Source organism: Ranitomeya variabilis, chromosome 4, assembly GCF_051348905.1.
Source record: "Ranitomeya variabilis isolate aRanVar5 chromosome 4, aRanVar5.hap1, whole genome shotgun sequence".
Lineage (NCBI taxonomy): Eukaryota > Metazoa > Chordata > Amphibia > Anura > Dendrobatidae > Ranitomeya > Ranitomeya variabilis.
This window is the reverse complement of record NC_135235.1, coordinates 183,390,091-183,408,100: the sequence shown is the minus strand read 5'-3', so window position 1 is coordinate 183,408,100 and position 18,010 is coordinate 183,390,091. Positions and strand designations below refer to the sequence as shown.

At 44.1% G+C, this 18,010-nt stretch overlaps 1 protein-coding gene across 1 annotated transcript in view; it reads right to left on the bottom strand.

The window, feature by feature from the left end:
- Positions 1 to 18,010, bottom strand: part of LOC143770135 (sulfotransferase 2B1-like) — a 207,197-nt gene that overhangs the window by 145,000 nt on the left and 44,187 nt on the right. The window contains exon 2 of the mRNA XM_077259456.1: positions 2,637 to 2,777. Within this exon, the coding sequence (XP_077115571.1) occupies positions 2,637 to 2,772 (136 nt within the window). The 5' untranslated portion in view covers positions 2,773 to 2,777. The remainder of the gene's footprint in view (positions 1 to 2,636; positions 2,778 to 18,010) is intronic.

Here is an 18,010-nt window from a genome sequence, read left to right as displayed (position 1 = left end):
AAAGAGATCTTTATTTGCCTTTGGCAATTTGGTATTAATTGATAAATCTAAGCTGACTATAGATAATTGTTTTCTGTTGTTCAGTCACCTTTCTTGAACAGGGGCTCAAGCAGTCAGTGTCTGCCCACATATATATGTATGTATATGTACATATAGAGAGAGGAAAATTAGTATTTGATACACTGCTGATTTCGCAAGTTATCCCACCTAGAAAGAATGGAGAGGTCTGTAATTTTTCTTGTAGGTACACTTCAACTGTGAGAGACAGAATCTAAAAATAAAAAACAGAAAATCACATTTTATGATTTTTACATAACTAATTTGCATTTTATTGCATGAAATAAGTATTTGATCAACTACCAACCAACAAGAGCTTTGTAAGTACAGCAGGGACAAAAGTGTAAACCTGTACAAGGCTCTGATGGTCTACAGGACAATAGGCAAGTAGCTTGGTGAGAAGTCAACAACTGTTGGAACAATTATTAGAAAATGGAAGAAACACAAATGACTGTCAATTTTCCTCGGTCTGTGACTCCATGCAAGATCTCACATCGTGGGGTAAGGATGATTCTGGGAAAGGTCAGAAATCAGCCCAGAACTACATGAGAGGAACTGCTCAACAACCTGAAGAGAGCTGTGACCATAGTCTCAAATATTACCGTTAGTAACAAACTACGCCATCATGGATTAAAATCCTGCAGGGCATGCACGGTCTAGCACATGTCCAGGCTCATATGAAGTTCGGCAATGACAATCTGGATGATCCAGAGGAAGCATGGGAAAAGTCATGAAGTCAGATGAGACCAAAATAGAACTTTTTGGTAAGAACTCCCACTCACCTTGTTTGGAGGAAGAAGGATGAATACAGCCCCCAAAACACTGTCCAAATCATGAAGAATGGTGGGGGAAGCATCATACTTTGGGGGTGATTTTCTGCAAAGGCGACAGGACAACTATTAAAGGGAGGATGAATGGGGACATGTATCTACAGATTTTGGCCAACAACATCCTTCCCTCAGTAAGAGTATTGAAGATGGGTCGTGGCTGGGTCTTCCAGCATGACAATGACCTGAAAACACACAGCCAGGGCAATTTTGGAGTGGCTCCGTAAGAAGCATTTCAAGGTCCTGGAATGGCTTAGCCTTTCTCCAGACCTGAACCCAATTGAAACTCTTTGGAGGGAGCAGAAACTCAATGTTGCTCAGCGACAGTCCTGAAACTCGAAAAATCTGAAGATCTGTATGGAATAGCGGGCCAAAATCCCTGCTACAGTGTGTGTAATCTTGGTTAAGAACAGCAGGAAATGTCTGAACTCTGTATTTCCAAGCAAAGGTTTCTGTATCAAACATTAAGTTCTGTTTTTCTATTGTATGAAATACTTATTACATGCAATAAAATGCAAATTATGTTAAAAAGTGATTTTCTGAATTTTTTTTAGATTCTGTTTCTCACAGATGAAGTGCATCTACGATAAAAATGTCAGAGAGTGGGGAGAGAACCAAAAAGACAATCTCAGGGTCCATGGTAAAGTGCATATAAAATTGCTTTATTAGATATATTAGGCAGGCAAGGATAAGTGTGGGCAAACACATATAAACCAACATATAGTCTGTATGCTGTGGACATGCTGGACCATACAAAATCCCATAAAGCTACCTAAACACATATTAGGCATAAATATACATAGGTACAATCCTAAATCCAAGAAAGTGAAGAGGTAGCTTACTATAAAGTGTCAGGCAAACCTTGAAAATCATAGATATATTTCATAGAATAAGACCCTATAGGGCATCCATTGTTAAGAGATTTGCAGATGATATCACATTATTTATTTACACATTATATATTGAATATTAGTTTACTGTTTACCTGAGGGAATGCACCAACAGGGGGCTGAAATGGTTCACACACCCACACCAACATGCGTTTTGGAGAAACACCTTCGTCAGGGTCTCATTTGAGCCCCCTGTTGGTGCATTCACTCAGGTATTACCTGACACTTTATAGTGTCAAGTTCATAATAATTTAGAAAGAACAATACTAATGTTTTAACTCAGGAAGAGTTCAGAAATCAATATTTTGTGGAATAACCATGATTTCTAATCACAGCTTTCATGCGTCTTGGCATGCTTTCCACCAGTCTTTCACACTGCTTCTGGCGCAAAAATGTAAGCAGTTCTTCTTTGTTTGATGGCTTGTGACTATCCATCATCCTCTTGATTACATTCCAGAGGTTTTCAATGGGGTTCAGGTCTGGAGATTGGGCTGCCCATGACAGGGTTTTGATGTGGTGGTCTCTTAATTTTTGCCAGAGCTGTATATATATATATATATATATATATATATATATATATATATATATATATATATAGTATATATATATATATATATATATATATATATATATATATATACTCATGTACTGAACACCCAAACATCCTACATAGCGCTGCCCACCAGAAGCAAGGAGACTAGCAGGAAACTATGACACTGGTATGAAGGAGTGGTGGGGGATTCGAAGGTGGTTATTTTGGACCATACTGGGCCTAGCTTTAGAAAAAGAAAGATTATTTACAGATTCTGACGTTGACATAATTAAAAAATTTAAGTGACAAATATTAATATTTATAATTTACCTGATTTGGGAAAGGTTACATTGTAAACATCATCATCCAAAATTTCAAATTGATTTTCTGCATAAGCAACAGACTCTTCTGTGTGCACTCCTATGGCAAATCTTGTTCCTTTATATTCAAAATGGTTAAAAGCCATTGTATCTGTAAAAGATAACAAAGTACAGTTCAGACCATAGCAGAATTTTCTTTAAAGGTCATACTCATTATCTATGAATTGTATCCAGTGTTTCCACAAAATCTTGGGCAATAAAATCTGCACTTTGATATAGGCTATAAATCACACTTAATTATCAAACTTGATTGATCACTATTTTAACCCCTTCCTTTTGAAGCTATTTTTTCAAGTTACATTTTTCAGCTCTGTGTTCCAAGAGTAATTTTATTAATTTTTCTACCTTATTTTATTTTTTTCACTGTTGTAGCCATTCAAGCATTTGTTTTTGTGGGATTAGTTTTGTTTTTAAAAGGGCCTGTGAATTTACCATATAATGTACTAAAAATTGGACAAACAACACTTTGCGGGGCGGATTAGAATGGGCAACATGGTTCTCGGTGTGTAATAATTATAGGGGATAATTCAGGAGACTCTTTGCATGGACCAAGACAACAGGACACAGTTTTATAAGTGGTAAAGTTTATATTATCACATGGTGATTCAAGCAGGTGCAGAGAGAAACTCAAGTCCACAACACTTGGTGCAAATAATAAACGCAGCTTAGCAGTCAATAGGAAACTTCAGAGGTAGATGCAAACAAACAGAAAATCTATGAAGCACGGTTATTCTTGAGGAAACTTGACACGAATAGATCCTTGACTTAGTCCAGACACAGATAGATATGTTATTAGGCAGTTCAAATCATATCTTAGCTCAACCAGGGAGGCCTGGTTAATAGTCTCAGGTTTTGCAGAGCAGAAACAGCTTACATGTCCAGCAAATGCAGATGGAAGTAACACGAGCAGCAGATGAAGGAGGATTACTGAACACTGGTGTATGCAGCAGGAACTCAGAGCAGAGTGGCAGGATCTCCAACACAGGTTCACAGGAGCAGGTGCAGGTGCAAGACCAGGGAGTAATCAGGAGCTGGATGCAAAGCAGAATAATCTAGCACAGACTGAAGGCTGGGGTGGAGTTTTATAGCAGGAAGACAAGTGCACATGAGACCAAAGACGCCATGTTGGAAAAGGACAGTAATGCACAAAAGGTAAAAAATGTTCAGAGTCCTGACACGGTGATTAGCGCTGGAGCAGTGGGTTCAAATCCAGTCAAAGAAAATACAACATCTGCAATGAATTTGTATGTTTTCTCCATGTTTACATGTGTTCTCCCACACTCCAAATACATACTGATGTGGAATTTAGCCAGTGATGATCATGTCTGTGTGACACCCCACAGGTGTCACAGTGGCATTGCTTTCCTCATGGGGAGAGTGATGTCACACTTGGAAGCGAGAGAGGATCTCTCTTATCAGGTAAACACAAGCATACAACAAGTTCATACTCCAAGCCAGAAGGGCGGAGCTCTGATCCAGTTTGTGAGTGGCTCCCCTATATATATTCTGGTCTGGAGGGAAAGTTAGGTCAGTAAGTGAGTGCCAGAAAGCAGACTGGAGCAGTCTGAGGCAGAAAGTATGAGAGAGAGGCCATGCAGCCACGATGGTGGTGCAGCTCCTGAAAGGAAAGAGATACAACAGAACGCTGTATAAGCTGTAGGGAGCATGGAGGGGAAGAGAAGCGCAGGAGAGTGAAGAACTGGGGAGATAGCTGCGACTGGGCTACTTCCCTACTGAGCCCAGATACCGGTAACCGGAAGACCAGGGTTGTGTTGTACTCCAAGTGGCACAGCAGAAATTGGCAGGACAGCTGGACTATAAGTCAACTGTCCACCCTGTAAAAAAGGCTCAAGCTAACTGCCGTATGGGTGGTGTCCTACCAACCTGGAGGATAGAGAGAACACGTGAGAACCTTGTGAGAGGCTTAAGGCAGCAAGGGACTACACCACAGCGCTAGAAGGAAGGCTTCCAACCCCACCTGGTAAGGGGGACTCCCAACTCGGCCGGACCATACCTGCACCTGTGATTCGGTACCCTAGACTGTGGCTGCCTGAATTCATCAGTAAACCAGATATAGAGACTGCAAACCTGTGCCCTCCGTTTCTTGCTACACCACCCACCAACTTTATCTATACACCAGGAGCCCTGGGGACCCAGCTTCATCTGTGGGAAGCCATACCATCACTGCTGCCACAACATCTCCCCAGAGGACCCCTTCAAGCAGCGTCGGTCACTCTGACCGAATACCACAGGTGGCGTCACGAACACAAACTTTATTCAAAACCCCTTTAAGGACATTCCCTTTTACTTGGGCGCCCAGGGCCACAGACTAGTTCGCCGCCGCGGTGACACATCTTTTTAAGTACTGGACCCGGTACCGAGTACCGCACGGCCCTGGCGGGCGACTCATCTGTAATGCTCTGTGAAAATTAAGCTACTTTATTAGTAAATAAATAGAAACACACAGCAATGTCGGGTTTTATATCTATTGTTCCCTGTATGGTAGAACAGTTATACTGACATCAAATATATAATTTTTATGTTTTATTACTTTTAAAAAATTATATATTCTGAGACCCGTGTTATGTTTCAGTTTTTTGGATCTGTATTTCATTAGAATAGTTGCATGCATTTTCACACAGTCCTTGGCTTGGTTAACATGGTTGATAGAGCTTACCTAAACACACATACTGTTATGGATCTAGTACAGGCTATTTCCACCCTGAGAGAGACCCCAGAATGGAAAAAATAGGAGAATGAAAACTGAATCCGTCGCCGGATTCCGTCATTTGACGGATCCGGTGCCATAGGGTTCCATTGTAGCAAACAACAGACGCCGACAGATCCATCGCTGTCCGTTTTTTTCAATGGACAAAAAAAAGTTACTATGTTCGTTTTTTCTAGCCGCCAGAAAACCAATTATCGACGGATACAGGAAAAAAATGGATGAAATGTGACACCATCCATCGCAATCCATTGCTAATACAAGTCTATGAGAAAAAAACGGATCCGGCGGCAACATTTGCTGGATCCGCTTTTTTCAGAATTCGCCGGATTGAGCCTGACGGCAAAAAAATGATATGTGAAAGCAGCCTTAGGTGTTCATATATATGGTTGCACCAGCCACTTATACAGGGTTGCAATTTGTTATCACTTGGCCATTACGCATTTTCAGTGTCACCCCTGATCACCAACATTTAGTGCCTTTCTTATAGTCATAGCCAGAGTCTCTGATTAACCTTTGAATCAGCCGTGGTCAATGATTTCTCAGATTCAATAACATTTATTTATCCTTGCTGCTCTAGAGACCACTCAAAAGGCTTCTATATTTAAGACCTTTAAAGATATTTACCTTTGCACTAATCCATACCTCCCACTCCCGACAACAAGACTTCTCCCGTGCTGCGCCAATCCTCTAGAATGCTCTACCCCAAGATATTAGGACCATCCACAATTTGCATAGTTTTAGGCGCTCCCTCAAAACACATTTGTTCAGAGCGGCCTATCATGTTCCCTAATCAGTTATTTTGTTTATGTGTAGCCCATTCACTACTTCCACCTACCACCCACTCCCTGAAGATGGCTGGACCATCATTGTAAATACATCATTGTAAATACACACCTGTACTTTGTATCTCCCCCAGCTCATTGTAGATTGTAAGCTCTCACGAGCAGGGTCGTCTTATTTCACTTTAATTATTGTATTGTTAAGTTGTTACTTATGACTGTTGTGTTTGAAACTGTAAGGCCATGTTCACACTTTGCGGTTTTTACCACCGATCCGCGGCGATTTTGATGCTGCGGGTCCGCAGCAGTTTCCATTGCGTTTACATTAACATGTAAACCCTATGGAAACCGCAAACCGCAGTGCACATGCTGCGGGAAAAACCGTGCTGAAACGCAGCGGTTTACAACCCGCAGCATGTCACTTCTTTGTGCAGAATCGCTGCGATTCTGCACCCATAGGAATGCATTGAACCGCTTACTTCCCGCATGGGGCCGTGCCCACGTTGCGGGAAGTAAGCGGATAATGTGCGGGTGGTACCCGGGGTGGAGGAGAGGAGACTCTCCTCCAGGCCCTGGGAACCATATTTGGGGTAAAAAAAGAATTAAAATAAAAAATCATGTTATACTCACCTCTCAGCGCTGCACGCGGCCGTCCGGTCAGAGTTGCTGTGCGAACAGGACCTGCGGTGACGTCGCGGTCACATGACCGTGACGTCGCGGTCACATGACCGTGACGTCACGAAGGGTCCTTCTCGCACATCATCTTTGGAACCGGAGGCCGGGTGCAGCGCCGAGGAGATCGAGACGTCAGAGGGTGAGTATATAAACTTTTTTTTTTATTTTAACATTACTATTGATGCTGCATATTGCTGCATATGCAGCATCAATAGTATAGGCGGAAACCCGCAGCGGAAACCGCGGAACAAACCGTGATAAATCTGCAGGGATAACCGCAGCGGTTTTGCCCTGCAGATTTATCAAATCCGCTGCGGGAGAACCCGCAGAGGTCACCCGCAAAGTGTGAACATGGCCTTAAACTGTAGAGCACTGCGGAATATGTTGGCGCTATATAAATAAAGATTATTATTATTATTATTATTATTATTATTATTAAGACCCATCTTTCTCTTTCTGTCGTCCTCACGCAAAAGCCAGAAGAACTCCTCTCTTTCTAAGGTTCCAGATCTCTCTCACAGCCAGGGACGGACAGGGACTAAAATTCAGTCCTGCAAATTGACAGTGCACAGTCCCATGAGGTTAGCGCAAATACGACTAGCAAAGTTGGCTTTTACAATGTAAGTCTACGGAGCATCAGAACAAGGCTCCATTGACTTGCATTTTGAAAACCTCTTCCAGAGAACAGCCTAATCGGAATTGCGGCAACATCACTAAGAAGCAGAGCAGAGCAACGCTGGATCCCAAAGATAGTGGTGGTAGGTGAGTACATTATTACATTCACACTACACATCATGCACATATTTGAAAACAAAAATATAGGTGACAGTGCTTTTTGAACAAAAACCTCTGTAGTAGGACTGGCATTACCACCTTATAGTGACAATATAATTGTAATATCAGTCCTAAACCAGTGCTCTGCAGACCATGTACAGTTGGAACCAGAAGTTTACATACACTATACAAAAAGACACTTACATACAGTACAGACCAAAAGTTTGGACACACCTTCTCATTTAAAGATTTTTCTTTATTTTCATGACTATGAAAATTGTACATTCACACTGAAGGCATCAAAACTATGAATTAACACATGTGGAATTATATACTTAACAAAAAAGCGTGAAACAACTGAAAATATGTCTCATATTCTAGGTTCTTCAAAGTAGCCACCTTTTGCTTTGATGACTGCTTTGCACACTCTTGCCATTCTCTTGATGAGCTTCAAGAGAGTCACTGGGAATGGTCTTCCAACAATCTTTAAGGAGTTCCCAGAGATGCTTAGCACTTGTTGGCCCTTTTGCCTTCACTCTGCGGTCCAGCTCACCCTAAACCATCTCGATTGGGTTCAGGTCTGGTGACTGTGGAGGCCAGGTCATCTGGCGTAGCACCACATCACTCTCCTTCTTGGTCAAATAGCCCTTGCACAGCCTGGAGGTGTGTTTGGGGGTCATTGTCCTGTTGAAAAATAAATGATGGTCCAACTAAACGCAAACCGGATGGAATAGCATGCCGCTGCAAGATGCTGTGGTAGCCATGCTGGTTCAGTATGCCTTCAATTTTGAATAAATCCCCAACAGTGTCACCAGCAAAGCCCCCCACACCATCACACCTCTTCCTCCATGCTTCATGGTGGGAACCAGGCATGTAGAGTCCATCCGTTCACCTTTTCTGTGTCGCACAAAGACACGGTGGTTGGAACCAAAGATCTCAAATTTGGACTCATCAGACCAAAGCACAGATTTCCACTGGTCTAATGTCCGTTCCTTGTGTTCTTTAGCCTAAACAAGTCTCATCTGCTTGTTGCCTGTCCTTAGCAGTGGTTTCCTAGCAGCTATTTTACCATGAAGGCCTGCTACACAAAGTCTCCTCTTAACAGTTGTTGTAGAGATGTGTCTGCTGCTAGAACTCTGTGTGGTATTGACCTGGTCTCTAATCTGTGCTGCTGTTAACCTGCAATTTCTGAGGCTGGTGACTCAGATAAACTTATCCTCAGAAGCAGAGGTGACTCTTGGTCTTCCTTTCCTGGGGCAGTCCTCATGTGAGCCAGTTTCTTTGTAGCGCTTGATGGTTTTTGCCACTGCACTTGGGGACACTTTCAAAGTTTCCCAATTTTGGGACTGACTGACCTTCATTTCTTAAAGTAATGATGGCCACTAATTTTTCTTTACTTAGCTGCTTTTTTCTTGCCATAATACAAATTCTAACAGTCTGTTCAGTAGGACTATCAGCTGTGTATCCACCAGACTTCTGCACAACTCAACTGATGGTCCCAACTTCATTTATAAGGCAAGAAATCCCACTTATTAAACCTGACAGGCACACCTGTGAAGTGAAAACCATTCCCGGTGACTACCTCTTGAAGCTCATCAAGAGAATACCAAGAGTTTGCAAAGCAGTCATCAAAGCAAAAGGTGGCTACTTTGAAGAACCTAGAATATAAGACATATTTTCAGTTGTTATTTTTGTTAAGTATATAATTCCACATGTGTTAATTCATAGTTTTGATGCCTTCAGTGTGAATGTACAATTTCATAGTCATGAAAATACAGAAAAATCTTTAAATGAGAAGGTGTGTCCAAACTTTTGGCCTATACTGTATGTTCTTCTCAATATCTGACATGAAATCAGAATACATCTCTCCCATTTTAGGTCAATTAGGATTACCATAATTATTAATATTTGCCAAATGCCAGAATAATGAGAGAATGTTTTAAGGCACTGTAAGAATCATGTCGGTCTGGTAGTCGGGGGCAGGTATATCTCGCCCAGGTATTTGTCCTATGTGAATTAGGCTGCTCAGTATCTTCAGGATAATGATGGGTTAATGAGTGCAGGAATAAAGGATGACCAGCTGAGGGTTTTGCGGCGTCAGCCTGGGGCACACAGATTGCCTGTCTGTGTGAGACAAACGTGAGTGAGAGCTGTGCTTAAGGACTGTGTGTTGTTAGCTGGGAGGGAGAAGCCCCCCCAGTTGTTTAGATAGCAACGTATCTGTTTAGTTAGTGCCGGACAGGCTAGGATTTATTTTTATGTTTTGTTTTTTCTATGTTGCTTTCACGTTAATAAATCTGACCTGAGGTCAGCCAACTCAGAAACCTGCTGTCGCCTCAGAATTCAATGCACAAACCATGTGACCTTTGACCCCAGCAAAGGCGATCCCGGAGTGTTTTGTCACATTGTGGTGGAGAACGCGGGCAATTACGTGGCACAGGCGACAGTATGGAAGACGTGGTGAAAGCCCTAGTACAGTCCACTACCGTACAGCAGCAGGCCACTGCCGCACAGCATGAAGCTAATCGCTTGATGGCCGCACAGCTGAAGGAGTTAATGGACATGACAGTTGCAGACCGCCAGCTTCTCCAACAGGTGGTGCAGCGCCTGATGAGCATGCCTGAGGCAGATCCGGAAGCAGAGTCCAGAAGGATCCATGTGAGTCGATACTGGCAAAAGTTGACTACAGAAGATGACGTCGAGGCATACCTGACAACGTTTGAGCGGACGGCATTGAGGGAGAAGTGGCCGAAGGCATGATGGGCCGATTTGATTGCTCCGTTTCTCTCCGGCGAGGCCCAAAAAGCTTACCATGTCTTGGACAAGTACCTGAGAGTACTACCACCAGCGCTGAAAAGGTGGGTAAGCCAAGGAAATCCCACGACAGCGGATCAACTTGTGGAGTTGGTCGAGCATTATTCCGTAGCAGAAGGACTTCCCGACGAAACTGCTAGCACCAGGTCTGTGCCTTCTCCTCGTGGAACCGGTAAGACTGTTCCAGTGACTACGGGTGAAGGAAAATTGCCAAAAACTGTGGGGGAGGAACACGGGACTGCTCGCACTCCGAGACCGAGAGTGTTGGACGGTGGTCTCAGTAGGGGGCCTGTTAGGTGTTTTCGCTGCCGTGAGAAGGGCCATATTTCTGCGAACTGTCCTGTTACCACTGAACCCATGCAGTGCGATGTTACAGACTCTAAGAAACGCATGTCTTTGGTTACACGGCTAGTGAATGTGAATACGGGTCAAAATGATATAGCAAAACACCTGTGTGAATTATCTGTTGATGGGAAAAGTGTTGTGGCATTACTAGACTCTGGAAGTGTGGTGACTCTGGTGAAAGCTAGTCTGGTGGCACTTCCATCTGGTTCGTCTGACAAATTTTCTGTAACATGTGTGCATGGTGACACCTGCTCGTACCTAACAGCGGTCATATCGATTTCCACTCCCTATGGATCTGTGCAACACAAAGTGGGACTCGTTCCCGCATTGTTACAGGATGTAATCCTGGGCAGGGATTTTCCCCATTTCTGGCAGTTGTGGGGGAATCAGTTGCTCCTTCACGGTAGCTGTGAGTCTTTTCCCATGCCATCTGGAGGTCCCGAACTCCTAGAGGAGGACCCACAGGAAGACGTTGCTGGGGAGGTTATTGAAACTAACCTTCAGTTCTCCTTCTCAGTTCTGGCGGGGGAAACTGAGGAAACTGAGGAAACTCAGCGTGAGGCGGAGGCAGACAGCCATCCAGCACCTTGCCTGCCTGATTTGGGAGTCCAGTTGGATGACTTCCACAGCGAGCAAATGAAAGATCCTACCCTGATTCCGGCTAGTAAAAATGTAAAAATGATAGATGCGGTACCCGTAGAACCTGACACTAGGCTAGCGTACCCATGGTTCTTGAAAATGATTTGCTCTACCAGGTAGAGAAAAAAGGAGAAGACACTGTGCAACAGTTAGTGGTACCCAAACCTTATCGGCGGAAGGCACTGGACCTGGCCCACGGACATATAATAGGGGGACATCTGGGGGTACAGAAAACCACAGAAAGGATATTGCATTGTTTTGTGTGGCCCGGAATACATAGTGATGTACGTAACTATTGTGAGTCCTGTCCAGAGTGCCAAATCTCTGCGCCTAAAACTCGGTTCTGTAGCCCTTTGGCTGTAGCCCTATCATTGGAGTCCCTTTTGAGAGAATTGGGATGGATCTGGTTGGGCCCCTTCCCCAGTCCGCACGTGGGCACTAACATATCCTCGTCATCATGGACTATGCCACTCGTTACCCAGAAGCCATCCCTTTGCGTAACACTGCTACCAAAGCGATCGCCAAAGAGTTGGTACAAGTGTTTAGTCGGGTGGGAATTCCAAAACAGATACTCACCGACCAGGGGACTCCTTTTATGTCGAGGGTGATGAAGCAGCTCTGCAGACTCTTACAAATAGACCAGTTGCGTATGTCTGTCTATCACCCTCAAACAGATGGCCTGGTTGAGCGGTTCAACAAAACCTTAAAACAGATGCTCCGGAAGGCGATAGACAAAGATGGGAAGAACTGGGATTACTTGCTACCCTATTTGCTGTTTGCCATTAGGGAAGTTCCCCAGTCTTCCACAGGGTTTTCGCCTTTCGAACTGATGTATGCCCGTCGTCCCCGGGGACTGTTGGACGTCGCAAAATAAACCTGGGAAGGTCAAGTCACTCCCTTTAAAACGGTGATCGACCATGTAACACAAATGCAGGACCATATTGCCGCTGTCATGCCCATTGTTAGGGACCATATGTTACAGGCCCAGGGAGCCCAGAGGCAAAGTTATGATAGAGGTGCTAAGGTCCGTACGTTTGCATCGGGGGATAGGGTGTTGGTCCTAATCCCTACAGTGGATAGTAAATTTCTGGCTAAATGGCAGGGCCCCTTTGAGGTCAAGGAAAGAGTTGGGGAAGTGAACTATAAAGTGTACCAGCCCGGTATGAGAAAACCAGAACAGATTTATCATGTGAATCTGATAAAACCCTGGAAAGACCGCTCTGCCTTAACGGCGGATCTGCCCCGTCCGGTTTGCGCACCTACCGTACCGGAGGTGCAGATTGCTGAGACTCTCTCGGAACAACAAAAATCTGAGGTTAAGCAGTTTTTGTTACAGAACAGACAGTTTTTCTCGGAAAAACCAGGCCGGACTAAGCTGGTGAAACATGAGATTGTTACAGAGCCTGGTGTCACAGTTCATGTGAAGCGATACCGGATTCCTGAAGCACGCCGTGAAGCCGTCTCCCGGGAGGTGGTGGCAATGTTGGACTTAGGAGTCATTGAGGAGTCACACAGCGCCTGGTCCAGTCCAATCGTGTTGAAACCAAAGCCGGATGGCTCCATATGGTTTTGTAATGACTTTAGGAAACTGAATGCGGTTTCTAAATTTGATGCGTACCCTATGCCTCGGGTCGATGAGTTGATCGACCGGCTGGGTAAAGCCCGATACATTACGACCCTGGATCTAACAAAGGGGTACTGGCAGATCCCTCTGGCCGAGGCGGCCAGAGAGAAGACGGCATTTGCTACACCGGAAGGTCTGTTCCAGTATGTCTACATGCCGTTTGGACTTCACGGAGCTCCAGCAATGTTCCAGAGGTTGATGGATCGAGTCTTGAGGCCCCACAGGCAGTACGCTTCGGCCTACCTGGATGACATCGTAATTTACAGCTTGGACTGGGAAACTCACCTCCGGAAGGTACAGGCGGTGATTGATGACCTGCGAGACGCAGGCTTAACGGCAAACCCCAAGAAATGTCACATCGGGCTTGAAGAAGCCCGATACTTGGGTTACGTGATTGGCAGAGGAGTGGTTAAACCACAGATTGACAAAATACAGGCCATTCAGGGCTGGCCACAACCAGTGAACAAGAAACAAGTACAAGCTTTCCTGGGGATCGCCGGCAATTATCGCCGGTTCATACCCAATTTTGCAGCCATGGCTACCCCCTTGACGGATCTTACCAAAGGGAAGGGTTCCATCATGGTAAAATGGACCTCAGCGGCTGGAGAGGCCTTCCACAGCCTGAAACGAGCTTTGTGCTCTCAGCCCGTACTAGTGACTCCTGATTTCAGCAGCGAGTTTGTGGTCCAAACTGATGCTTCTGATACTGGGGTCGGAGCTGTACTTTCCCAGGTGAGGGATGGAGTCGAACACCCGGTCCTCTACCTCAGCCGGAAACTGAATGTACATGAGCAGAGGTATGCCGTGGTTGAAAAAGAGTGCCTAGCCATTAAATGGGCTCTCGACTCCCTCAAGTATTACCTGGCAGGTAGGAAGTTTAAGCTGGTCACGGACCATGCCCCTCTCATGTGGATGCACCTCCACAAAGACCATAATAGTCAGGTAACCCGGTGGTTCCTTGCCCTGCAGGCTTACTCTTTCACGGTGGAGCACCGCCCCGGGGTGCAGATGGGGAACGCTGATGCCCTGTCCCGAGTGCACTGTTTCGAGAGTGTTCTTGCTCGACCTGAGTGGTCTGAGCAGGGGGGGAGGATATGTAAGAATCATGTTGGTCTGGTAGTTGGGGGCAGGTATATCTCCCCCAGGTATTTGTCCTATGTGAATTAGGCTGCTCAGTATCTTCAGGATAATGATGGGTTAATGAGTGCAGGAATAAAGGATGACCAGCTGAGGGTTTCCGGCGTCAGCCTGGGGCACACAGATTGCCTGTCTGTGTGAGACAAACGTGAGTGAGAGCTTAAGGACTGTGTGTTGTTAGCTGGGAGGGAGAAGCCCCCCCAGTTGTTTAGATAGCAAAGTATCTGTTTAGTTAGTGCTGGACAGGCTAGGATTTATTTTTATGTTTTGTTTTTTTCTATGTTGCTTTCACGTTAATAAATCTGACCTGAGGTCAGCCAACTCAGAAACCTGCTGTCGCCTCAGAATTCAATGCACAAACCACGTGACCTTTGACCCCAGCAAAGGCGATCCCGGAGTGTTTTGTCACAGCACTTTATTACTTACTGCAAAGTCAAAGGTTTACATACACCTCATTAGCTTTTCGTACCATTGCCCTTAAACTGAATGACTTGGGTCAAACGTTTGGGATATCCTTCCACAAGCTTTTCACAATAGTTGGTCGGAACTTGGGCCCATTCCTCTTGGCAAAACTGGTGTAACTGATCCAGGTTTGTAGGTCGCCTTGTTCACACCGGCCTTTCCAGCTTTGCCCATAAATTATCAATAGGATTGAGATCAGGGCTTTGTGATAGCCACTCTAAAACATTGACTTTGTTATCCTTAAGCCACGTTCTTACCATTTTGGCAGTATGCTTCATGTCATTGTCCATTTGGAAGACCCATCTCTGCCCAAGCTTTAACTTTCTGGCTGATGACTTGAGATGTTGCTTCAGTATTGCCACATAATCTTCTTTTCTCATGATGCCATTTATTTTGTGAAGTGCACCAGTCTTTCCTGCAGCAAAACAACCCCACAACATGATGCTGCCACCGCCATGTTTCACAGTTGGGATGATGTTCTTTAGGTTTCCAGGCTTCTCCCTTTTTCTTTCAAATGTAACAACGGTCATTATGCCCAAAAAGTTCAATTTTAGTTTAATCGAACCACAGGACATGTCTCCAAAAATTAAGGTCTTTGTTCCTGTGTGCATTTGCAAACTTTAATCTGCCTTTTTTATGTTTCTTTTCGAGTAATGGCTTCTTCCTGACAGAGTGGCCTTTCAGCCCATGTTGATACAGTACTTGTTTCACTGTGGACATTGACACAATCTTACCAGCTTCTGCCATCATCATCACAAGGCCTTTTGCTTTTGTCCTTGGGCTGATATGCACATGTCGGACCAAAGCACGTTCATTTATGGGACACAGAACCCGTCTCTTGCCTGAACGGTATGATGGCTGAACATTCCCATTTTGTTTGTACTTGTGTATAATTGTTTGTACAGATGAACAAGGCACCATCACGTATTTTGAAATTGTACCCATGGATGAGCCAGACTTGTGCAAGCCAACAATTCTCTTCCTGTTATATTGGCTGATTTCTTGAGACTTTCCCATGATGCTACACAAAGAAGCAGTGTGTTTCAGGTGTGCATTAAAATACATTCTCAGGTGTGTCTCTAATTAACTCAGATGTTGCCAAAAAACTATCAGAAGCTTCTAAACACATGACATCATCATAAGTGCAGTCCAGAATTGTTTAAAGGCATGTTAATCTTCGTGTATGTAAACTTTTGACTTAATAGGTAAGTAATAAACATGCCTTAAAACATTCTCTCTCTCATTATTCTGGCATTTGGCAAATATTAATAATTATGGTAATCCTAATTGATCTAAAATGGGAAAGGTTTATTCTAATTTCATGTCAGATATTGAGAAAAACATGCATATGTGTCTTTTTACATAGTGTATGTAAACTTCTGGTTTCAACTGTATGTGTATACTGTTCAGGTTCTCACCAGTGATGTTCTTGTTGATTGTTGTCAATCGTTTTCCATTTTCTTTTTCATTCGGCCCAGAACTCCATGACCTATTCTTCCATCCATATCTTGTCCCTGCAAAATGTAACACAAAGATATATTTGGCTTACAGCTTTTCTAGCCCCCTCCTTACATTTCACCAACTCTACAAAACCATGGTAAAACCAGTGCCATCGACAGTAATAATGCCCCTTCTGTAATAGTATCCTCCTTTTGCGCTCCACACATTACAGTGCCCGCAGTGTGCCCCTACACAGTAATAATGTTCCCTCTGTATGTCCTCATAGTAATAGTGCCCCCCTATTCCTTTTTACAATTATACAGCATCCTAGACAAGTAATGCCCCCTGTGCCTCCTAATAATATTATCTTAATATAATATCATAATATCATATCATATCATATAATAACATCATCTTATAATAATAATAATAATAATAATATCCCCTTGATCCCTCATAATAATGACCACAAACCTCCTTATAAAAAACAAAAACCCAGGTGCATAATAAAAATTCTAATAATAATCATAACAATAATCATAATAATGTCTCCTGTTCCCCCTATAATGATTCCCCATTGAGCCTCCTCATAAAAATTCCCGCACATTGTGTCTCCTTTTAATATTGCCCCTGAGAGCAGGGGTTTACATACAGGACCCCTTTGCAAAATTTCCATCACGGCACATAGGTGCAGTCATGGTCATACCTCCAAACTTTTAAGACATGAAGAGGGATATTACATAGTTATTTTGCCCTTACAAGGCCCTTTAATGTTCTCTCTTGCTGTGATGCCCCTTCCTTGGCCCCCATACAGTATGGTGCAACCCAAAATTCCCCCATAGTGAATGATGTTCCCGCATTCTTCTACCTACACAGTATAAAGATCATCATAGCTCCCCACACAGTTTGATGGTCCCTCCACAACATGATGCTATCTGCAGCCCCCACACAGTATGATGGTTCTCACACAGCATGATGGTCCCCCACACAGCCCCAATACAGTATGATGGAGCTGCACATATAGTTAGTCCCCCCACAGCCCTCACATAGTATGACGGTCTCCCACAGACTCACTGCAGTATGATCCTCCCCCCACAGCATGACTGCCTCCACACCTCTGCACAAAGTATGATGGTTCTCCCACACAGGAAGATGGTACCACTACATTCCCCCACACAGAATGATTGTCACCATGCCCCCCCACACAAACATTATAATGGTTCCCCATGCAGGATGATGGTCCCATCACAGTCCCCCACACAATATGATTGTTCAACTATACAAAATGATGGTTCCCCCACACAGTATTATGGTTCTACCAAAGTATGTTTGTTCACCCCACAGCTTGATGGTCTCCACAGCTGTCCATAAAGTATGATGGCTCCACCATAGTCCCCTAAACAGAATGATGGTATCCACAGCCCCCACATAGTATTATGGTTCCCTCACATTTCCCTACACAGTATGATGGTCCCCAACAGCCCCAATATCATATAATGGTACACCCACAGTCTCACATATATTATAATGGTCCCTCACAGCCCCAATACAGTATACTGTCACTCCAAAACCTTCCATGTAGTATTAAGGTCCCTCACAACCCCTCTATAGTATGAAGATCCCCTTAAAAGCCCCAATACAATATAATTGTCCCCCACAGCCCCAAATAGTATGAGGATCCACTTCACAGCCCTAATATACTATGATGGTACCACACAGCCCCCCATATAGTATGAGGTCACCCCTTAAAGCCCCAATACAGTATAATGGTCCCCCACAACTTCATATACTAGGAGGGTCCTTGTCATAGCCCCAATACAGCATGATGTTCCCACACATCATATAGTATGAGAGTTCTCCTCACAGCTCCAATACAGTTTAATGGTCCCCTCACAGCTCCAATAAAG